Genomic DNA, 24,970 nt, shown 5'->3' on the forward strand with positions numbered 1-24,970 from the left:
CACAGCTCCAGCCACTCCCTTGGGAATGGCAGAAAAAAGCCAAACTACCTAAGGCTGAATATTGAGACTAAATGAAACGTCTGTCCCAAAACCACAGCTTTACTTTGCTTCAAGGAAAATGGAAGCAAAGGAAGCCCAGAAACAGCAATGCCCTTTCTCAGAAGAAATGCCACTGTCAAAGCTGGGGAACTGGCCTAGCTGGGCTCTGACCTGGGCCAGGACAGTTCTGCTTATGCATTTCCCATAGAGCCCAGCCTCATCCTTCCTAACTGCTGCTGGACAGAATCCTCCACATTTCCATAAGTTTTCCCTGACTTTATCATCCTGTGAACAGTTCATAAAGTTTCCCAACACACAATCTGGTCATTGCTCTGGAGTTCCTTGGAGCAGCACATGACTGCCTCTGCTCTGCAGTCACGTCTGGTAAAAATTCCCACAGTGGGGTGTCACAGGCTAATACAGGATAATAAAGGGAATAAAGGGAATAATAATAATAATAATATGGGATACAAATGGGCTGGAGGCTGAGGGCAACTTCACCTCTTGCCATGGCCCATTAGCTGAATGAGCCCACACAGCTCACATGAACCCTCCCATTTCAGCCCCTCACTAAAACCAGCAGCAGAGTTTGAGCTGTATTTCCTACAGGTCTGTCCTTCATTGATGCCTCTCTGGGGGAATCCAGAGGGCTACCCCCAAAATCAACTGTCCTGGTGGCTAAAATCAGCAATCTTCACTTATTTTTATTTGGGAGTTCTATGGGTAATAAGTTTTATCTGGGACATTGACTTCAAAGCTCTGTATTCAGAAACTGAAATTTTTTCAGCTTGGGAAATGTTGTAAATTACAATTAATTTGAAGGCCATATTAATGTCATGAAAAAGGAACAATGTCTCTTCCTCAGACTGTAGCTTCCTTCATAAACATTTCTTTCTGTTCTACAAGAGCATAAATTTTGCAGAACTATTCTGGCTATTAGGAGCAAGGCAGTTGGGGGAAATACCTGATTATTTATAATAAGGTCCAACAACCTTAGGCTGGACTCAAAAAATCATCATGTGTTTGGGAGGTACAGAGGTTGTGCTATTCACTCTCCCCACAAAGGCCAGTGATGTTCCTGACCGGGGCTTCATGTCCATTCCTGTGGCTTTGCAGCCACACTGGACACAAACATTCCCTGTAGTCTCTACAAGTGAACAAATACTCAAGAGTTGAGAGAATCCCCCCCCAATAATCTTCCAGTCTGCTTGAGCCATCCTGGCTCCATTCAATAAATACTCTTCTTTTTCCCAAGGATTTAAGTAAATTAAAGCATTCAGAGTTGGATTATTTAAAAGGTTCATCTTAAAAACCATTTACCTTGTAATTTCTTCTCTAATAGCCTGTTATGTAAGGAACTTCCTACAGCCACTGAGTAAACAATTACTGTAGTTTGGTAGAATTTCCATTTGTTTGGTGTTTAACTCTTTGTGCAGGATGCAGATTTCCACACAATTATTGAATGCAAACTTCTGATGCATTACTTCTGTTTTGGCTGTTATTTATATTAATGTAACTTTGATAAAGTGAGTTATTCAGACCAGCTCATAACACAGTTTCCTACAAAGTACTTTGAAGCAGTTCTGTTAATTCAGTGAAAAGAACTTTCATTCCAAGTGTGCAGCATTATGAATATATACACAGAAATCTGTAGGTTTTCCATGTAATATTTCTGAAACAAATCTATGTTTCTCTGTGAGAATTTTTCATATGATAGTAATGCATAAAAGCTGACTTATTTTTTCCACAAGACAGATATTTTTCTCAAAGGAGCAATACTGAACACAGCTGTGGAAATATTAGATCTTCAACAACACTATCAACAAAGACAAGAATCTTCTAAGTGAGTTATGTAATGGTATTTTTAAAGGATTAAAATTAGGAAAAAGGATTAAAACATACTTATTTTTTTCACAGCAATTTCTCCAAACCCCTGAAAGTTGGCTATGCATACCTCTTATCCTCTGTCCTCACAAATTCTGTTCCTTAAAAACTGACAGGGAACGGCAGCCCTTGGGAACATTTTGTGGTTCTCAACCCCTTTTCACTGACAGTTCTGTATAAACATCTATGGCTTCCCTCTAATGCAGGATGGCTCTGGACTTACTCAGGTTATTCACTACAAATCTTCCAGGGAAAACTCTCCCTTTTTCCAGCCCAGCTCACTTTGGCTCTCATTACAAAGTACTCAGGAAGCAAGACTTTTCCTCTTCCAATTAGACCAATTACTTTTTGGGTCTATATGAAACATTAAAATCCACTCTACTTTCTTGCACATTTCCACAGCTGAACTATAAATGCTTTGTGAAGTATTTCCTTCTGCTTTGAACCTGCCACCCACCAATTTCTTTAGTGTTGGTCTAGTCTTAGCATTGGAAGCATCAAAATACTTACTCTCTTTATTGACAACATATGGGTTCAAATTAATCTGCATTGCCTGCATTCTGTATTTATTTTGAAGGCTATTTTGAGAGCCTCTGGAAAAACTTTAAATGACAGAAACAGTGATTAATTCTCATTTTAGCTGAATTTAATTTCTTTCCAACCTGAGCAAAGAACATCCTCTGGTTTTATGTGAGGAGATGTGCATCTTACGCATTAATTGGAAAAACCAGAAATTCTAACAATCATGAAACAAAAGTATAGTCACAGTATGAATTAAATGCTGAGAAATGCCCATGGCAGGGGGTTGGAACTAGATAATCTTTAAGATGCTTTCAAGCCCAAACCATTCTATGATTCTATGAAATTGCCTGTTAAACAAAATAAAAGTTATTCGCTAGTAAGTTACTTTCTAAAGTCAAGGCTCCTTTGTTCTGCTGTGGTAAAACCAAATGGAAATCATCCTTTGTAGAACACCAGTGTTCAAGAAGAAAATAATACTGTCTACTTTACAAATTGCTCCACAAAAAAGATCTCTTTTTCCATACCACAAGCTAATATGCAATTATGACATATGTTTTCTTTCAATTTACATAAATATTTCCACTGAGTGGTAAAAGGAGCTTCTGTCATCCAGTGGATTTCTGTCTCTGACAAAAAGCAGTGCAAACCCACCCAGGGAACCAAGCTTCTTAACTAACACACTCCTGTATTTGCAAACAAATACCTTTGGAAATACTGTATTAGGACATCTGTCTGACAACCCTTCTCTGCTAGTTTCTACATGGTCTTTTGGCTTAATTTAGGAGTCTTTATCTTCCTATTTTTTCATTTTTCATTTTAAAAAAACCACCATAGTGATAGGAATTAATTGTGATTTTCCCCTACAGCTGGAAGAGGAAAAAACAAATGCTAAAAATCAACAAAACACTTTATGAGATAGAAATGATTAAAGCAAATTAAATTGCCTTTTAAAAATGCCCACTGGAACATAATATAGATTACATATTACCTACAATTTAAAAGTAGCATAATTATGAGAAAGCAATACTAAATACTGTAGCAGCAGCAGTCGTTAGCTAAAAGTAAATCAGACTTTTTCAGAAGGCTCCCAATTTCTTGGGAGTATTTAGAACTAGACCCAACCCTGCATGACAGATTTACTGCTTTTGTGTTGATGAGAAACAAATGAAGCCCTCCCAGAAAATTCCCACGGATAAAAACACACATCTGAACACAGGCTGAGTTAATGAATATGACAGGGAAATCACTTCTGGAATCAGAGTCTACCTTCCTTATTATTAGTAATGATACTAATGATCAGTAATGAAAGAAATGCTTTCATTTCTACTATTCCAAAGTGAAAAATTGTGTGCTTCAAAACTGGCAAACAAATTGAGTTTGGAGACCTTCCCAGAGACCTTGTTCCTCTTCCATCTACAAACAGATCTGCTCAAAGTACATGCAAACATTTACAGATCTGGGTTCTTCATTGGACAAAGAAGTGCAAATTGTAGTTAATTACTGTCTCAGGAATGTGATATTCACTGCTTCCACTTCTAGCAGTCAATCATAAACCGAGTCAAAGTCATCTTCTTTTGGGCCTTTAGATTTTTAATTAATAAAATTACTTTTGTGGATAAGTAAAGTTCAGAAAAACTAGTTCCAAATTAAACTGTATTCTCTTTTCACTCTAACATGCTTTAAATATTTTTTTCTGGAATAGATGGCCACATTTCTTTTTTCTTAAAACTAACAACTCACTGGAACTTGATGACAGCTCCCATTTTAAGCGTTGCTTTTATGTTCTGAACAATAGGAATCTACCTAGAGGCTGTCTAAGGACCTGAAATCACTTACATTCCATTTTGTCCATCCTCTTTGGTAAAACCTAAGGGAAAATTTAGCATTTGCAGGTGATCAAGGTTTGGGGTTTTTTTAAGGCATTGTTGAACTTTAGCAGAGTAAATGCTCGATACCCTCTGAGGAAATGTTGTTCTCAGTCCAGCTTGTATTCCGGAACAGAAAATTTTCCTTTAGAACTTATTGTTGGAGTGATTCAGTAGTTTGGCACTGGTTGCAGAGTTTTTGATTTTAACTACTGTTTGATTTTCTGTGAAAGAATGTCTGGTGTTTTGAATGTCTCTAAGGCAGATAAATACCCATATTCCATAAAAATGCCATGTCACATTATCCAAACCTGTGAGCAGCATCACAAGCATGACTGACATGTACTGACACCCAAACTAATTTCAAGACCTTCAGTGATAAGGCAAAGCAGTTTCTTGATCCAGTTTGGTGCAGAAACCTTTCCACAGGACCCAGGAAAAGAGCATCAAGGTGGGAATAAGCCAGGTTGGGGCTTCTGAAATTGGCATTCCCACACTGAGGAATTTGTATTAATCTGTAGCCTGAGACAGAAGAAAGTTAAATGATGCTCCAGAAGCAACAGAAACTGCAAGGGTGAAAAACCCTTCAGGTGATGTTTTGCCTCTCCAGTCATTCCAGGTCAGCACATCCTCGCATCCATAAAAGCCATGATGAGCCTGACAACCCCATGGATGTACAGACATGTACACTTGACTTTATGGCTCTTTTTGTACACGAGCTCTCAACATTGTAAGTTATGACTCGCCCTGCAGTATTGCTGTGTTGCTAACAAACATCAGGGACTGAGGACTTTTACTGCAAAGGAAACTGTATTTTTATGCAGTTTTTAAGTCAGCTGCCAAAAACATGCTAAAAACTATTATCAAGCAAAAGTTGATTCATGCGTGATGATAAAATTTTTTAAAATATATTTATATATAGACACTGAAGAATCAAACTGAACTACAAGAAGCTGAAGGGCAGATTTTGTATACTCAGCTGGGTAAATGGTGTAGTCCAGCCTGAAAGGAGCCAGAATTTAGCTAAAACCAAAATATGTGACCACACCGCACATGGACTGGTTGTGAGCACGAAATGAATATGTCATGTTATTAAAATGTGATGGGCAGGCTCCAAGGCAGCTTTGTGCAGTTGATGTTAGATTCATCACATTATGTAAACCACATTTATAAACAGTGCTAGAAAATGAAAAAGTACTTAGTTTGCTTTAGAATAACAAATGTATACAAGACTGGCTTAAAACACAGATTGCAATGGTAGCATGAACCACGTATGGCAGCTTATGTTTGTTCTCTCAGACATATCAAAATACAGTCATTTTCAAAAAGAAATGAAAGGTAACAGTCTGGATCACTGATGAGATAATTTCAAATAGAAAACACCATCCAAATTCTTCATCTGCATATTTCACCATAGTGAGACAGTATTCTGAACCACATATGTGTTGGATATACTTCTATTCTTTCCTCAAAAATCAATCTCTATTACTCATAAACGTTACATAAGTATTTTAAGGCAAGACAGAATTCTAATTTTCAACCAATTGTCTCATTGGTGGAAACAGAAATCACTGAAAAGCTCTGAGCAAACAGTCCAACCTTATATAATCTATTAGTTATTTAAACAGAATCTTTCTTTGGAAAGTATGCCAACATTTGCTTGCAAAGAAAATACCCTCAGACTACTATTTTAAGTATGTTTCTTCATTAAGCCCCCACCAACATACATTAAAAACCTGAGACATTGAAAATGTGCTGCAAATGCTTAAATGAACAGGCTCATGAAGTGGATTGAGAACCACTGGTTAAGTTTTAAGTACTGCTGTCAAGAGTAACATCTAAAGTTGAGAACTGAGTAGTCAAGAGTACTGAGAAGGTGATTTCTGGGCATTTCATCCTAGATTACAATTATATTCACATCAAAATACAGGATCCATGTCTTGAGATATTAAACAGTTGCATTACAAGAACAGCATGTGAGCTATATTTATTTCTGCCCTATTACAACTAAAAACTGGACAAAATTGATGGATAATCCAGTTTAAGGTAAGATTGTTATATTTTTTCCAGATACTACCACTTTGTGTGTCACCTTCATTATGTAATTGGCTATGACAAACTTTATACACAGAGGAATGTGTTCCTACCACCAGAAGCAACTAAAAAGAGAAAATAATAATAAAACCCCTGAGTATTCATCCAAAATTGAGATGTTACTAAACCTCAAAAATAGTTTGCTGCAAAACCCGGGTGAGCTGAAACTGCTGATTCAACACTTTGCTACTGAATGAAGTGAAAAAAGAAACCAGTACATTTATATCACAACCCTCAGGCCCTGCTCTCTTCTATTGAACAGCCAAGAAAATGTTGGAGGGTTTTTTAAAACAGCAATTTAATACTAATTTCCTCAAGTAAACCCATCCAAACCAAGCTATTCAAAACACAGGGGAGTGTTTGCTTAGGAAGATTTGGTTTCTACAAGCAGGCAAGAGAATGCAGATATATGCAATTTGAGATTTCAAAAAAGCTTAAGATCATCCTTTAGATTTTTCTGTGGGAACGTGATTGCTTTTGAAACTGTAATTTTATTCCTTGGGAAAAGTGACAGGGAGACTCTTTATCGTGATCCATCTGTGCTACTGGAACTGGAACACATCAAAAGCAGTGCTGCAGGTAACACAAGTCTTGTCTTGGTTGATATCACAGCACTAAAGTTTTAAGTTTTGGCATAGAATCTTTTTTTTTCCTTAAGAAAGTAACAGTAGACAAAATAACTATTATGCAACATACAGGCATTTTGCAAACAGCACATTACATGTATAACAAAAAAAAATATCCCAAGTAAAATTTCCAGGCTTTTTTTTTTTTTTCCAAAGCAAGACCAGACTTTTAACATAGAAAGCAGCTAATTAAAGAAACAGATGAAGTCAGATGTGCACAGAACTGGGTATAATGTACTGGAAATTTAAAGACACAAAGTGCTTCCCTGACTATGAATCTTGCTTTAGGTAAACTCCATTAATTAAACATTTTTGAAGTTTACACAAACAGAGGCCTACGAAAGGTAAACAAAGAATAACCCAATTTCTAAATATTGTGATGTGCTCGTCAGTACAAACTTTGTAACAGGGTACATTCTCAAAGACTTGATTTTAAACCCACAATTTCAATGACAGAATACTGCAAATATTGTCTTTGTTTTAATTAATAGATATGCTTTATTTCCCACACACAGGAGACAGAAACTAGCTATATTGATAAAAATCTGATCTACATTTTACATTCTGGAACCTTTGTCCCCAGCCATATTGCTGCCTCTTGAAAGCAAAGCTAAAATTTATATATAGCTACACAATAAAGTCCTAATTTTCTAACTTTAGAAAGGTTTGGCAGCCTGCAGGTCACTGCAGGCTACTGGTTTACACTGCCACTGGCTGAAGTTTTATAGTTTTATTCAAGTCACACTTAAAAAAAAAAAAAAAGGCTAGTGAAATCATAAATAAATGGGATTCCACAGCAGGAATGACCTGAAATGGACCTCACTGTACTTCCAATGGCCTGATGTCAACTATTATTAAACTACAGGTTTTATAAAGTCTTCCACTAGACGTCTAGAGTTAAGCCAGAAGTTTTGGCTCTAATACAGGCAGTGATGAAAAACATATGAGTGGTAACAAGTCGTCTTAATATCATTCTTCAGTACTAAGATGGGCTAATCTGAAGCAGCACTTTACTCTGGTATCACCCACGGTGCCAGAAGGATCAAGAGGCTTGGAAGTGGACTTTTTCTTTATATATGCTTTTCATTTCACAGAACTCACTCTAGCTTCCTTTTTCCCTATTTTTTGATAATATGAAATAACTGGACATAAGGACCTTAGGTGGATTATCCCAGTGCTTCTGGAAGAGCTTCCAAACCTGCAAGGTATGTCCAGTTTGAATACCTATTCTATATAAACAGCAGCAAAGAGTTAAGGTTGTCAGTGACTATATGCAGATTAGTAATATCAGATAATTTAGAATTAGAAATACCACTTTTTAAATGGAACATTTGAAAAATTTACTTGAGGCTGAAATACTTCTGTATTTACTACATGTGAGCTGAAAAACAAATAGAGCTATAGTGAATTATTTAACTATCAAAGACTTGTCAGAAAAATGTTACAGTTGACCATAACACTTTTTCTCAGTTATAACCATCTATGAAAATCTACTCTACAATTACAGCAACTCTTACAGTAACCACTCAGTGTTAACTTTCTGTAATTTGGTATTCAAGTTGGTGGGGGTTCTTTAGTACATATCAGCAAAGTAATTAAAAACAACCCAAGAAAGAATGAACTGTGGATGAACTACAACCTAAAAATCCTCATAGATCACTCAGTACTAAGAGTCAAGCAGCTCTCCATAAAAAGTAAATACTCTGTAAACACAACTTATTTTGTAAACATTCTCTTAATTATTACTGCTCAACTTCAATATTGGACTATTTCTGTCAACAGACATTTCTACAGTAATCTTATTAACAAAAAAACCTTCCTCCTGTTTTTCTTCAGCAATTTAAGTAAATCAAAGGAGTAGATAAAGAGTTAAACATAAACTCCTTTTATTTCTGGATTGGGACAATGACTAATAGAACCAGAACTATTTTTAAATATAGATTTCAAAACAGTTATGGTCTTGCCTTTCTTTGGACAAAATCTGTGCACAGAGCAATGATTTGTGTTATTAATGAACACAGGGACTTTTCTTTGCCTCTGCAAAGACCACCACTGGGTCATTTAAACATTTCCTTTTCAGAAATAATGCCATGGGAAATTTGTCTCTCTACATCGGTAACAGGAGTGATTTCTAAATATAATTTAGAGTCTTTTTAAGATTTAAAAACTTCATGTATTAACTCCTTCAGTATCATAACTGATAAGACAGCAAAGTCCACATTGCTGGACTGGTTTGCAGCTGTCAAGCAATTCAGAGTTATTTGTTGTTGGGTCTCTTTGTGCACTCTTCCCACGCTAACAACACAACTTCTGTTCTCACTGAAAGGGATTTTCTTCCCATAACTCATGTTTAGAATTTTCACATCACAGAAATATGGGAATTTTCCACATAAAATCTCAAGGCTTTTAATAATCTTAAATTATAATGTGACATCACCGGTATTTAATGATTTATAAATTATAACTAATTGCATAAAAAGTGCCTGTGTTCCATGTGTAGTTTGGCAATACGAGTTTGGGTATAAATGACCACATTAGTGAGATAAGTGTGTCCCAAACAACCAGTGCAGTGAATTTTGGACAGTTACACACTTCAGGAAAGCACCTCAGAGCATCTCTCCATGTGAAGTTCACTCTCCACATTCAGTCATCTCACCTTGAGGTGGCTCATGTTCCAGGGAGGTGCTCAAAAGATTTTTGTGCTCAAGGGTAAGAAGGATTGACATAAAGAAGGTACAATGGAGCTTGAAGTCACCACAGTCTCTGTCAAACTCATTCTCAATGTTCTGGTCTGTTAAAACAAGAATGGACAAAGCCAGGCTTTGTCCAAGTGACAACCAGCTGCTCAGGGAATTATTTAACAGAGCACTTAAGCCTGCCTAACAGCTTGAATATGTCAGGAATGGCTCCCCCATTGCTCCTCCTTCCTTCTCTTTCCATTTAATGTTCCAGCCCTGTCAACCAGGCTGTTCCACCCATTCTTTTGTGCTGGTTCTGGCACTCCAAACTGACTCAGTTTCTTCACTTGAAAAGAATAGGATGGAGTTTTTTGTTGTTCACATTAGTTTTGTGCTGGTGTAGTGAGTTCAGCCAGCTCAGTGAACAGCCTGAGAGGAAGAGCTGGTACCAGAAAGCTGGCAGGGAGCCCCTGGGAGCACAGTCAGGGTCAAGTGGCAGCAGAATACCATTAGCACAGCTGTACCTATACCTTCTGAAACAGTGTTTCATAAAATCTTCATGACAGTATTTTCAGAAAGATCACCAGGATCTCAGATTTTAGGCTTTCTTTTAATGCTCTCATTCTTGAAGTTTAGGCACACAGGAAGTTTGTATAAGTTCTCTGAGAAGCACTGCAGAGTCAGAGCATTTTTACAGAGTCATACCAGCATCTATTTACTGGGAAACTCAAAACCTCAGGCAGGAAAGAACCATTCCTACAACTTCATAAAACTTAGTTCTTTAGGATCCATTCCTTGGCATTTTTCTGGCCTATGCAAACCTGAAGTCAAGCTTGATGATCATTCCTAACCACAAAGCCAATAACAATTTCCTAAGGGCAAGATGAGAAGATGAAGCAAGGACTTTTTTCTTTAAAATGAAAAAAAATCACAACTCAGGTTTCCTTACATAAAGGGACTTGTTTTCAAGAGATTTAACTCACAGAACCGTTATATGTCACCAGTGACACATTTCAACACTACTTTTCCAGAGCTTTGTGAGCAACACATGTTTTTCAAGAGTTCAAATTGGCCACTACTCCAATCACAGCCTCAGTCTTTTAATACTTTGAAATCCTAATTTTTGGCCATGTGAAAGGAAATATGCAATCCATTTGCTACAGATGCAAGTGTGGGAGGAGATTTTTAGGTTGTTTCATAAGAGAACTTCCTAGCACCAGATCCAAAAGAACATTTTAGGAACATACATGCAAGTTTATCTTTTAGATCCAGTAAAACTACATAGCCAGTGCCTCTCACAAATTGAAGTCAGGGACTTGGAAAGTCCATGTCCCAAGACATCATCACACTTGACATCCTGAATATGGAAATGGTGTCTCATCACTGATAGACCACAGGGCATTTTGGCACTTGGGACCTAAACTGCCAGGGAAGAACAGAGACCCTGAGAGCTCGTGTGTGGCAGCCCAGCCATTACACCACTTGTCCAAGAACAAGGAGAACTTGGAAGTCTGAAAGGTTTCCAACTCCTCATCTCCTAACTGATGGTATGACTAAAGTAGTGAAGATCTTGGCCTTTTTCTGAAGCTGAAATAGAAGACTGAAAAGGCCAAATATTCCAAAGGTGCATGGCCAGAGATGACAATAATTCTCTCCAAAAAAACAAACAAAGGTTCCACACCTTCTCCCCAGCACTGTTTATATTCAAAGAGTCTTTCAAGGACAGACACTGTAAGGGATTGCAAGAACATCCACAAAATTCTTTCTAGGAGCATTGCAAGAGAACATTATTATGAACATAAAGGAAAATATATGGGGAAAATACATGTGAAGATTCTTTAAAGAAACAGAATCTTTTACTATCAGTAAAAGTACATGCACTACCTGAATGGGCATGCAAATGAAATATTATGGGAAATATTAAATTTAGTTATATGTTGTTTACCCAGAAGATACAAAGTACTTAGTGATTCTGATTTCAGGCATGTATTTGGGGGAAAGAAGTCACTGCATTCTTTCTATATTTTCTGAACACTGTTAGCTTTCTTCTTTTTAAACTCCCTGAAACAGACACAGATACAGGAGCAGCAAGTCATGCAGGATATTTGCATTTAATGCTGTTATGAACCCCCTCCAATAAACATCAAAATGACTCTGCACAGACAAAAGTGGTATAAACAAAACCTCATTTTGAATAAGCCAAGCCAAACCCTGGTACAAAGCAGAGCCCTCCTTCTCCTGCAGTGGAAGACCAAAGACAAAATGCCAACATAAAGGCATTTTTCATCTCCAAACAGATCAGCAAGCATTTAATTAGGTGATCAAACAAGAATTGACACCCTTTTAGTATTTCCTTGAAGAGGCCTATAATAGTCTAAACAGAAACATTTTTATAAACAGGACATGCACAATAAAATTTCCTGCAGCCCCTCTTGGTTTGTGGAGCACATTTTTCACTTCCAAATGACTTCTGGAATTGGGATTTGAAGGGAAACAACATCAAAGTGAGGGCTGAATCTACAACATTTTCTCAGAGTTTGTTGCATCTGTAGCAATTCTTACTATCTCCATTCTCCTGTGCACCTAGTTCTGTAGGAGCAAGGAAAATAAAAACAAACCAACAAACAGAAAAGCCCCAACCTATGCTTATTGAAAAATTCACACACAAAACTACCAGATTTCAGCTTTTCTTCTGGATTTAAAATAAGTCACTGATTTCCACTGACATGGATTTGTAACAGGCAAGTCCTTCTTGGAGAAAAGAGCCCTGCTCAAACAGAAGTCAAGAGAGAATTGGGTTTGTTCAGCCTAGAAAAGAGAAGTTTTGGGGTGATCAATCTGTGGCCTTCCAGTGCCTGAAGGAGCCAACAAGAAAGACAGAGAGAGACTTTTACAAGAGCCTGGAGTGACAGGACAAGGGGAATGGCTTCACACAGGCAGGGAATAGGTTTAGACTATTGGGAAGAAATCCTTCCCAGTGAGGGTGGTGAGGCCCTGGCACAGGGTGCCCAGAGCAGCTGTGGCTGCCCCTGGATCCCTGGCAGTGTCCAAGGCTGGGCTGGACAGGGCTTGGAGCAGCCTGGGGCAGTGGAAGGTGTCACTGCCATGGCAGGGGTGGAATGAGATGGTCTTTAAGGTCCCTTCCAACCCAAAGTGTTTTGGGATTCTGCAACTCTGTGAGATGTGTTTGCATGCAGAGGTGAACTTCTATCAATGGCAATAATAAACAAATGACTGGAACCTGGGAAAAGTTCAGGACAGAAAATTTCAGATTCGACTAGGAAAAGCTTAAATAAAGTGTTTAGGGAGTGGAATACTGAGTGTTTAGGAAGTATCTCGCTGAGTGCATTTTATGCACTGCTAATCAAGTACTTCCCAATTTTATATGAATGCACATATACCAATGTATCCCACTAAAAATATTTTTTCATCGAGGACAAATAAAATGAATAATATTCCAAGTTCTGGTAAAGTTTACTACAAAAATTCCACTTCAAAGCTTGAAGCAAATGATGATATTATTTGTAAACTAAACTAAAATGCTTTGAGATTATATTAATGCCTAATTAATTTAAATTAATCTTATATTAAGATATTTTATAGTATTTTATAGTATTAATTTATATTGAAAATATTTTTTTTTATCCTTCATATGCTAATTAAACCTCAATATTCACAAGGCTCTTTTTCAGGACTAGATGGTGTGGCAGTGAGTGAAGTAAACAATTCAATAGCTTCATTTGCTGTTCCCTATTCACTGATTCTGGTGTTTGTTTTTTTGTTCGTCTGTTCACTTTCCAAGATTGGTTATCCTGATTAAGAAGATATGAAAGAATACACACTCCTTCTCTTCTTGGCTTTGTGCTCTGCCAAATCTCTCACTGGCCCTTCATATTTTACACTGAAGAATACGATGCTCCAAGATATGGAAGATGACGACGATGATGATGATGACGACAATTCTCTATTTCCAACCACTGAACCCATTCTACCACTAATTCCTTTTGATCTGTTCCCAACATGCCCCTTTGGATGCCAGTGCTATATGAGAGTTGTCCATTGCTCTGACCTAGGTAAGAATTTGTGTGTCTGCTCTCCGCTGGATTCTCCTTTGTAGGATTTGTCTTTTGAAGGATGAATTATTGGGCAGGCACATAAATGGGATGCAAAGTATTCTCTCAGCTGAACTTCCACCAAAGTGGGCATCCCTGGTAACCATTTAGCCAAAGGCAAACGTGCTCCTGTCAGTGCTGCAGGTACAGCCCAGTCCCTAAAAGTGAATTCATTATTAATTGTGCCTAATTATTAATTACCTCTTTATTTCAATTAGTGCTCACTGAAGTTTTCCTATTATTCAAGGCAACCAAAGGACTGTGCTCCCACCACTAGCACAGTGACGATGACATTTGTTCTCACCACAGCTCTGCCACCTTCCTAAACTTCAGCCTGGACTCCTTGTGTCTTAGAAACATTGTCCATACATAATAAATCACTGGGGTTTTAAAAATGTGTTCTTATTAAGGAATCAGGAACTTTTGCTGACAGCAGCAAACTGTGGTTAATGTATCTGGTCTACAGATTTCAAACCGCTTTACATGAGTTCACACATAGAAAAATCTCACATTAAAAGACTTCAGCTTTAGATAACTGCAATCTATTAATTATAGAATAATTGTTAATAAATTGGACAGCATTTAGCATTTCATGCATCAGCTTTTCACTCAAAAGAAAGTTACTGTCCCTGTTGAGTCTTTTCTGCTGATTCAGGATCTCAGATGGCCTGAACTGCAGTGGGTTTGTAACTGAACAGCAAACTGGGATGAGGGAATAATGCTACTGGTACTGACTTGTGTTAATGACTTCTGGTACTGGTACTGACTTGTGTTAATGACTTCTGGTACTGGTACTGACTTGTGTTAATGACTTCTGGTACTGGTACTGACTTGTGTTAATGACTTCTGGTACTGGTGCTGATTTGTGTTAATAACTTCTGGTACTGGTAGTGAAGTGCTGGCAGTGGAGGTCCTCCTCTGCCCACACCAAGAACAGGTTTCTCAGCCCTGCCATGACCTGAATGAACCCTCAGCAGCTGCCCCAGTGCCATGGACAGGGCAGAGCAGAGGTCCAAAGGAGCACTAAGCAGAGACCTCTGAATCCACAGCCCTGCTCCTCAACAGGGAACCACCACACTGGATTCCTGAGGGATCCTTTCTCCAGGGACTAAACAGTTGCCCTGTAGGACAACTCATGCTCTGAGGATTATTTCACAGATGCAAAGAGTCCACAGTGAGCAGTCCCCATTAAGCTTTCATAGTCAAGGGCAGAAGCAATTCCTCCCAAAACTATGCACACGTTTGTGGTACATTCTTACATCATTAGTTTTTCCCACTATCAAAAATTCTCTTCTATCCTTTGCTTTATGGCTGTTCATATTTTCTTCCCCACCATATTCATTAACAATCTCACAGTGTTTTGATGTTTGGCAGTTAATTTCTTTGGACTTAAACAGAAACATTATGTGCTGTATTTATGTCACATACTTATATAGGTTTGACATCAATTCCTCGCAACATCCCGCCAGATACTCGTATGATTGATCTTCAAAACAACAAAATCAAAGAGGTCAAGGAAAATGATCTCCAAGGACTCACATCACTTTATGTAAGCTTGCTATTTCCCAAGTTTGAAATCTTAGTTAGCGATCTGAAATATTTAAATACTTTAAAAGTAGAAATGGTATGTCCTTCTCCAATAATATAGATAAAAATAGTCTAATGCCTGCATATTTGAGTGCTTCCACATAGTAAAAAGCAAATACCTTCGAGTTGTAAGGACTGCTTTCTACAATACCCAGAAAATGTACCATATAGATCTAACCAAAAAGATTCTCAAGATTTTTCAGTTCTTAGCATGCACAGAAACAGTCCCTACATTTTAAAGGCTGCAAGGCAAGTGCTCCTTTTTATCTGCTTAGATGGAAAATAGCAGAAAGAATTTAACCTCGCGGGAGAAATGCAATGATCTTTTCTGAGGGTATTTTCAAAAGAACAGAACATACAGCTAACACATACAGCACTGAAACCAAGGCTACAAATCCAGCTGACCTGAACAGAAAACAGAGAAACACTGAATTACTGGAAAAGTCAGGGGCTTTACTCCTAATTTGTTACCATGCTCAATTATGCATGTAGTGACAGGCTTTGAAACAAATATCACTGGCAACTGATAAATCTAGATGTTTACAGTACACAGTAATCCCTTTTTATGATGAAAGGAAATGAGAGTCCCAGAGGGCTGGGAAGTAGATTAATTCTGCTTTAGAATATTTGTTTCTATTGGATATCACTGTAGATCCAGTATCCGGATCTAGTTCCACTAACAAATATGACAATTTAAAATTTTTCTCTCTAAAACCCAAATCTGATAGTTCCATAACTGATAGCAAATTAAGTACATTCTATTCTCCATTAGAAAGACAGGAGACACACAAAGTAGCATAAGGACCATTCTTAACACGTTAGGAAGAAATTCCTCCCTGTGAGGGTGGGCAGGCCCTGGCACAGTTTGCCCAGAGCAGCTGTGGCTGCCCCTGGATCCCTGAAAGTGTCCAAGGCCAGCCTGGATAGGCTTGGAGCACCCTGGGATTGTGGAAGGTGTTCCTGCCCATGGCAGGGGGTGGCACTGGATGGTATTTAAGGTCCCTGCCAACCCAAAATCATTCTGTAATTCTATAAAACAAATCCTTTCAGTTGTATTTGGCTTCTGAGCAAGATCTGAAAATTTACCAGATCTAAGGGTTTATGAATGAGCTTGTTAATCATTATGGCCCAAGACAGGACAGAAAAAACAGGAACTGTATAAATTCAGAGCTGGCAATGAAGCATTTCCTATTCCCTTGTCTCATGTCTGGGTGCAGAATGGTCTTAGCAGCAAGCAAAAGGTAACTGCACAAACTGTGGCTTTTATTCTGTGTAAAAGATCTAAGAGTCTCTTATCTCCAGTGACTGAGAAAGCCACTGGAATTCATCAGCAATCACATTAAAGACCAGAGTCACCACTTAATTATGTGATAGCTGAGCACACCAAGCTGCTTTGCTTTTTCTCCTTGGTTCATTTGTGCAAAGCTGAACAAGATTTTCACCGAGAGCAAAGTTGTATAAAGTAAACTTGGCTTAGTCCTGGAGTCTGCTTAGCAAAGGCACAGATGGCAACTTGGATTAGGAAGGAGCATTTCCTGTTTATTTCCTTGAGCTAACCTCATTTTTTTCTGGGAAAAAATAATTCTTGTTTGTTCACTTTTTTCGCCTGCACAATTCCTAAGGAGAGATGACTCCAAGAAATAAAAAAGGAACAGAAATGAATAGCTTAAGTATGGAAATGCAGAGCTATGATTTGACATGCAAAATCATTTCAGATAGTGTGTATTTTGCTGTACAAGCTCTCTGATAACACATGGCAATGAGGAAGAAGCTGCCCCCAAAAGACTCACGTACTGTACAGAAGAGAGAGACTGAAGTTTACAGGAGCTGGAAACACCAAATAAAACATAAATACATGTGTCATATACAGATGCTAATGTCTAAGAAACTTAGATAAAAAACTTCACTTTTGTTTTGCAGCATTATGTTAAAATAAAAGATGAGATTCTGAGTTTTGAGAATTTGTCTGCATTAAGGAACAATAGCAACGAAGTATATAACTCCCATACAATCCCACAAAATACCTGAATATAAACATATTGTTTTGCCAGTTCTTGTGACCCATTGGCACCTTGTCAACTCTACCTTCAGGTTAATGCTACAGCTTCCAGGTTCTTCTTTGTTTCTCACAATCAACTGAAATGCTCAAAGCACCTACAAAGTGCTGAAGTTCGGTAGGATGGAAAAAAAAAAATTTAAATACTTGATTGCTGAATTACATATCGAATTCATAACTTCAAATTCATAGTCATAACAGACCTGGATAAAGAAAGCTTTCTAATTGCTCTTTCCATCTTTCATAGGCACTGGCTTTGAACAACAATAAAATATACAAGATCCATCCCAAAGCCTTTCAACCAACAAAGAGGCTACGACGACTGTATTTGTCCCACAATCAACTGACAGAGATTCCAACAAACCTACCCAGAACTCTGGCAGAGCTCAGAATTCATGCTAATAAGGTTAAGAAAATCCCCAAGGATGTATTTAAAGGAATGAAGTCTCTACATGTTTTAGGTAAGCCTGATTAAGTAGAACAGAAAATGTCTTTACCAAAGATGGAACATATTATACATCATTTCCATTCAAGCATTTCCCCAAGGCACAGTTTCCTCTTAAAGAGATAGCCATGCTATGGGAATACCCTCCATAATTTAGTTTCTATGTGAAGTTGCTGCAAAGGTCAAGTTTTGGATAATCCTGCAAGCCAAGTAACACAGCCTTAATTCCTGGAGAGCTGTGACACCCCTCAGAACAGACAATCAAAGCTAAACATTAATGAGTGCTTGGAATATCAGAAATCATAAATAAATTTAAATCAGCTTTCATAACTTAGTCTAACCTACGCAATAAATGCTTTTCTTTTTCCCCCTCGGGCAGAAATGAGTGCAAATCCTCTTAACAATGATGGAATAGAGCCAGGGGCTTTTGAAGGGGTAAATATCTACCACATACGAATTGCAGAGGCCAAGTTAACTTCAATTCCTAAAGGTAGGTCTGCTTTCCCTTTTCTAGTTTACTTATACCAGCACACTCCTTAATAAAATGCTTTAACATCTGAAGGATTATTCAATTCATAAATTGTTTTGTATTCTCATTACTACCAGACCACCTCCTACCTTCTCCTTTTGAACTTTATATCCAATTCCCCATCCCAGAAGAATTAATGCACAAACAGCACGAACACAGTGCACACCCTCTCCCACCTTCTCCCTGTCAGCACATCCACTCCTCTCACAGAATGTCCAGACACTTGTCTCAGGAGGAACAGTACAAAGAAATTCCTAATCTGATGTCACCTCACGTCTTTCACATGTCAGCTTCTCAAAAATCCTCACAGAGAAAGGATAAACTCTCCAATATTTGATCACAGATATAAGGGATGCAAAAGTCCTTTATGGATTTAAAATCTAACTCCAAAATGTCTAAATTTCATTTTTAATATTTCACATCACACTGCACCTCAAATACAATGTTCAATGTAGTTTTGCTAAGTAAAACTTAATTTTTATAGTTAATTAAATTCACCATAACATAATATAAAATCAAATAACTTTTTCATACAAAAAAACCCCAACCTTGTAATTTGGAGGTAAAAATAAATTAAAACACTAATTTGATGAACCACTGAGCTCCACACACACAAATGCAGCACAAAAGAGTTCAGTACAACACTCCACCTGCTTTTTTCTGCAGGTCAGCGTGGTAGTGAACCAAACTCTCATGATTTTCAGCCACTCAAAACTACCAGCTAAGAGAACAAGGAAGGAAACAAAGCAAAACCCTGTGTTCTATGCTCTGACTCACAGGGAAACAATGTTGGCCCCTGTATTTATTTCTGATCATTCAGATAAAGAACTTGTTTCTTATTAATCTCTTCCTGTATGCATATATATGTGTGTACATATAGATATACAGTAGAGAAGAAGAAGAGAACACAAAAAAAAAATCTGTAGAAGAGAACACTAAAGAATCCCTCAACAATAATCAAAACCAACTCACCCCAACTGTTCAGATAACTTTAAAATCAAAAAGCCTGTCTGCCTAACAAAAAAAAAAAACACCCCAAAACAATCTAGTATCAGCTCCTGTCACTTAGCACAAAAAAAATCCCAATGTAAAATGATTCCAATTTTGTCTTTGTTATAGAGAAATCTCCTATAAAGACACACAGGATGAGGTTCAACATGTGGTGTCAGGTACATAAACAAACCAAACCAAACATGATTTCATGGTGAACTCCTTCACCACAAATGCAAGCTGAGTTTGCAGATGCTTCTCTCTGCAAATGCTACAATGGCACAAAGGTTTAAAAAAATGTAGCTTATAAAAGGTACTAAAAATGTGCAGTGGACAGGTGGGTGGCCTTCCCTCTGGGTATTGTCACTCAGCCACCCGGAACTGCGAGCTGGAACGCAAACTGGAGCAGAGCCCAGACAAACAAACGTTACTGCAAGTGGAATAAAGCAGGCTGGGAAGCAGCCACGTCCCTGCAGAGCCGGGAGCAGCACCACGCCAGCCCCAGAGGGCAGCGGGAGCCGCTCGGTGTCGGGGCCATCCACACTGAGGCTGGGGAAACTGAGCCCAGCACCAGCAAACAAATCCAGGCTGCGCTGAGTTTCCCTTGCCCTCGCTAAGAGGATGTCGTGGAAAGATTCGCCACCTCCTGGTCCATTCACCAGTCTGGATTTGGAATTTTTGGAAATGCAAGAGAAAATATTCTGGCATAGGAAAGAGCTATCAAATAGCACAATTCTGCTTAGAGTGCTCCAAAACCTTTCCTTCCAGTCACATCCTAGCAGCTGTGACAGCACAACTGCTACATCATGCAGAAAAAAATTACAGATCTTCAAAAAACTGTCCCTGGTTTCACAGGCTTTGACTACAGACTCTGAGATAAATGCACAAAACACAGCATCAACATCTCTGACAAAGTAACCATGAGAGTTGTTACAAAGGAAGCCAGAAAAATTACCAAATTTTGGAACTCATATCTCTTAATTAGCATACATGTTTCCACAGCTTAATTTTTAAAAGAAGTTATTATTTAAACCAAATTATATTGGTGATTTTCTTCATTAACATACTTATATGTAATTATATTAAATATGTCACATTATATATAATTTTATATAGAGATTACATATATATGTAATATATATATTACAGATATAATAGATATTACACATATACATATATATTACATATATACATTATATATGTATACACATACATATATAAATACACACACATATATAATATAATTACGTATACTCCATTGTATGTAACACTCATTTCTTTGATGCAGACAACCCCCCCAGGATCCTTCTATTGGATTCTTCTAACCCAATTCTAAACACAAAGGAAAGAACATAATAAATGTTCCAACAAAAAATAAGTTGACTTGGTTTTTTCACACTGTGCTTTTTTTTCATCAGATTTGCCCTCCAGTCTTCTGGAGCTTCACTTAGATGACAATAAGATCACAGGAATTGAAGTTGAGGATTTTAACCGCTACAAAGACCTACAAAGGTAAAATTCCCAGGCTGAATTCCTTTATTTGTTAAAATGTCATGCCCAACATCTCATATTTGATACTTCTCTTGTTAATGAGAGAAAAAAGAATAAAAATTATAGGTGTTTTATTAAGAATTGCTGTAAATAAGACCCAACCTTAAAACCCAAACACACCCCCAAACCCCCACATTAGTCTTGTTATTACATGTTTTGCCAACAGTCTGCAACAGAAAAGTAGAATAAGAGCAAAATATAACTATCCTAAGTTCTTCTAGTTTTGAAAAATTTATTCTTGTAAATACAGCAGCTGGTGAAGGAAACAACAGCTTTCAAATGCAATGAGGTTTAAAGAAAAATCTGTATTTCTGAGGAATGTGTCACTGAAATAGGAGGGAAGGAAGTTCTCTCTGTAAAGCTCAGTTAAGAACTCTGAAAATATGGCTGAGCAGGACTGGATTTGGTAACAGAAATTACTGAAATGCCTTTAAATACCAAATTCAGTTTCTGAAGCAATCAGGAAAGAATGGAGAAAAGGGGGCTGGCAGAATGGGCAGAAAGAGCAATTCTGAATGACCTGAGGCTCCAGCTTTTGAATCACCTTCTGAGCAAAGCAGACTGAAGCCTTAGAGCAAAAAATATACGGAAAATCTGGAAATAGGAAAGAAGGTAGTTCTGCTTAGTAAAAAACCTTTATATCTTAAAAATAAGCTACAAGCTAAACTTTCTAGACAAGACTTGCTATTTGGCTATTAATTAGAACTTATTACAGTGACTATACTTTGCAGCTGTACTACTTGGTAAAATGATATTAATCTCACAAGCAGTTTGATGTTTATAATTCAAATACCTGCCACTGTAATTACAAAAACTGTATGCAAAACTGAACAATTGCTTATATCAGATAACTGATAACTGCTGTAAGCCAATCTTTAGGTGGAGTTTAAATTATGTTAGGTCAATGGTGATTTTTTCCTATCAATGGTAAGATTTCATCATGTTCTTCCAGTTCTTTTCTCTTTTCTCCCCCTATGTTTACTCCTGTGTATTTCAATCTTTAAAAAAAAGCTCTTCAATGCTGTTGTGAATCTCAATTAGTCTTTAATTAAATGTTCCTTGTACTATTTCTAGGCTAGGCCTCGGTAATAATAAAATCAAAGAAGTGGAAAATGGAAGTTTTGCCAACATCCCAAGTATACGTGAAATCCATCTGGAAAAAAACAAGCTGAAGAAGGTTCCTCCTGGATTACCTGAACTGAAATATCTGCAGGTCATACACTGAACTGAGCAGACAGCTCTGGGAGTTCTCAGTTGTTTGACTTTCCCACTGTCACACTGATTAGGTCACAACCAAAAAGCATAATTAACTGACACATATATTTTGCCATGACTCTCCTACTAAGAGAGCCTGAAATCATAAAAGCTTATTAAAGAAATAAACAAAATCAAATTGCAGGAACATTTTCTAGGAAAGGAAAAAAAAGGACAAGAAACTACTACATTCAAAAAATGTTTCCAGAAATGAGAATATAATACTGCATCATTCTAATTCTTACTACAAGAGAATATTAAATTGCATTTTAGAACCAAATTCTGTAAGAATAGAGTCCAATTATTCTAAAAACACATAAAATGCCATATTGACTTTTCTTTGTGGGAGACACTGGGGCAGGAAGACTTATTTTAAAGATTTAACACAAATTTTAAGCTCTTGTTACTCTCAAGGTCTGCATGGAACTGATGTTTTAGCAAACCTCAGTCACCTACATGCTAAGGAATATTTTCCCCATTTTCATTCAACTCCTGTATTTTTCTCCTCCTACTGCTGCAGGTGGTCTTCCTTCATTCCAACCACATTGCCAAGCTGGGAGTGAACGATTTCTGTCCGACAGGACGGAGGAAGAAGAAAGCCCTGTACAGCGGCATCAGCCTCTTCAACAACCCTGTCAAGTACTGGCAGGTCCAGCCTTCAACCTTCCGCTGCATTTTAGCCAGGAACAGCGTTCAACTTGGCAACTTCCTCAAGTGAGACCCAAGTTGGTCGTTTCAAAAAGCAACTTGTCCAAATCAGTTTTACAATACTTGAAATTTGCAGAAAAATGCTATTTAACCGTTTACAAAGTACTTGCTATTTCAGAGGTAATTAATTAGAAACAATATGTTAAGTAAGATCCATTGTAGTATTTGACAATGTTCAACCTACGTTTGAATAATTTAAACAAAAGCCTTTATAGCTTACAGAAGGACTCTTAGAAGTGGAACTGGAAACTGTATTTGATGTTTCCTATTATAAATGTTACATGCCTTCCTTAAATCGTTTGGATGATATATATGTCCAAATCATTTGGACATATTCTTTCTTTCAAATAAATCTTAAAAATCACGTGGAAGTGACTTTTTCCACAGTTAGGAAAAAGAGACTAGGTTCCCTCCCAGAAAGTGTTGTAAGAAAAGTTGCAAAACCAAAAATTACCAGACTTCAAGGGCAATTCCTTGTGCCATTTTTGATAATGAGCAAAGATGCAATAAAAAGCTATGATATTGTCAGGTAGTTATCTCTAAGCTAGAATATATTCTTACAGTCTTTTAAGTAAGATAAAGACAAGTTTCATTTCAAGAACAGACAAAAAGTCTTTAAAAGTTGTTGGCTATTTTTCCTTTCAACTTTAAGAAGAAAATGTCCTTCAATGTTTTGCTATTGATAGAATTGGATGCAGTCTGAACATTAAAAGTAGGATTCAAGATTTATCATACGCTTCAAGCTTAATAGGAATGACTATTAAACTCCCTTTAGGCCAGCACAAACATTTTTCTTTTATCTATAACAACTGTAATCGTGTTTTTCACTTTATTCTTTTCCTCTTTATATTTTGACATCACACGGGTTAAGAATCTCTCCTTAATGGAAGTACCTTACAATTGCCAAAACCAAGCAGCTGGAACTCGCCTGCCCTGCCTTCCTGTGCAGGGCAGCACACAGAACTCTCAATACCGACAGTACTGTATAAAATGGATATTTTAGATATCTATTTAGTGTATATTTGCTATTGGGATTCAACATAAATTAAATAAACTTACAGAATACCTGCATGTGTATACTTTATTACATGGTTTGCTCACATCAAAATGTTCTGAGATTATAACCAAGCACCTTTGTGACTCTCCTTTAGACACTTCCTCTAGCGCTCCTTTTTCCAAATCTACAGAGCTTACAGGTAATTTATCACTCCTGGTTTGCACAAAGTTCAAAATCCAAGACTTTGGGAAACGGCACAGACTTGTATAAGAAAATACTATAAAGAACTCAATTCTCAATCTCTCAGCCTTCCTACCACCCTCCTAAGTACACTACACAATCAGCATCAAATCTAATATCTGAATTCTTTTCATCTGCTGTATCTCCTGGTAGTTAATATTTTATTAGCACCATTCTGCTGTTGAGACACAAAACTGTGAAGAGAGGAGGCAGAGCAGACCAGGGGAGGCTTTCACTGAAGAACAATATTTGCAAATAGAAATTTTCTAACACACTTCAAAGCAGAATAAAAACAAAAGACTAAACAGAACACAAAATCTGAAATCTGCTGATGACCAAGCATCTTTCTATTCCTGGCTTCTGGAGATGTTTCTAAGGAGTGCATTTCCTAGTAAATACCAATATTCCCTTAAGGACAGACTCGCCTGCCTTACAGTACCATAAACAACTCATAACCCCATGCAATGTTAGTAAATACAACACATAACAGAAAAAAAATCATTACATTTTTATGGATCACTGGTTTATAGCCTGCTACACTAGTTACATTATTTCAGCAATGTCAACAGCAGCAGAAAAGCCGATTCCAATTCTGTAGCTTAACTGAAAGAACAAACTCACAGTGTTGGGTAGTACATTTTTCTACACTAATTAATTGGTAAGGTTTAAAAGGAAACAGAGAATGCAAACAATTCCTTATCTAATCAGGGTTAATGCAATGGACTACAGGAACTGCATCCTCATGCTCTCTAAACCTATGATTTCTATACAGGTACTTGTGTAAGAGTTTCAC

General features: G+C 37.5%; 2 protein-coding genes across 3 annotated transcripts in view; one reads left to right on the plus strand and one right to left on the minus strand.

Annotated features, from left to right (window-relative positions):
• Positions 1–24,970, minus strand: part of LOC119705869 (centromere protein P) — a 112,484-nt gene that overhangs the window by 37,127 nt on the left and 50,387 nt on the right. The window lies entirely within an intron of this gene.
• On the plus strand, positions 7,917–24,029 carry ASPN (asporin). Its single transcript, XM_038148684.1, has 8 exons — positions 7,917–8,235; positions 13,511–13,781; positions 15,257–15,369; positions 17,711–17,924; positions 18,288–18,398; positions 20,846–20,939; positions 22,053–22,191; positions 22,753–24,029. Exons 2-8 carry the CDS (start codon positions 13,535–13,537, stop codon positions 22,948–22,950), a joined length of 1,116 nt encoding a protein of 371 aa, XP_038004612.1. The 5' UTR covers positions 7,917–8,235; positions 13,511–13,534; the 3' UTR covers positions 22,951–24,029.

The sequence above is a fragment of the Motacilla alba genome, chromosome 12 (genome assembly GCF_015832195.1).
Source record: "Motacilla alba alba isolate MOTALB_02 chromosome 12, Motacilla_alba_V1.0_pri, whole genome shotgun sequence".
In the NCBI taxonomy this organism is placed as follows: domain Eukaryota; kingdom Metazoa; phylum Chordata; class Aves; order Passeriformes; family Motacillidae; genus Motacilla; species Motacilla alba.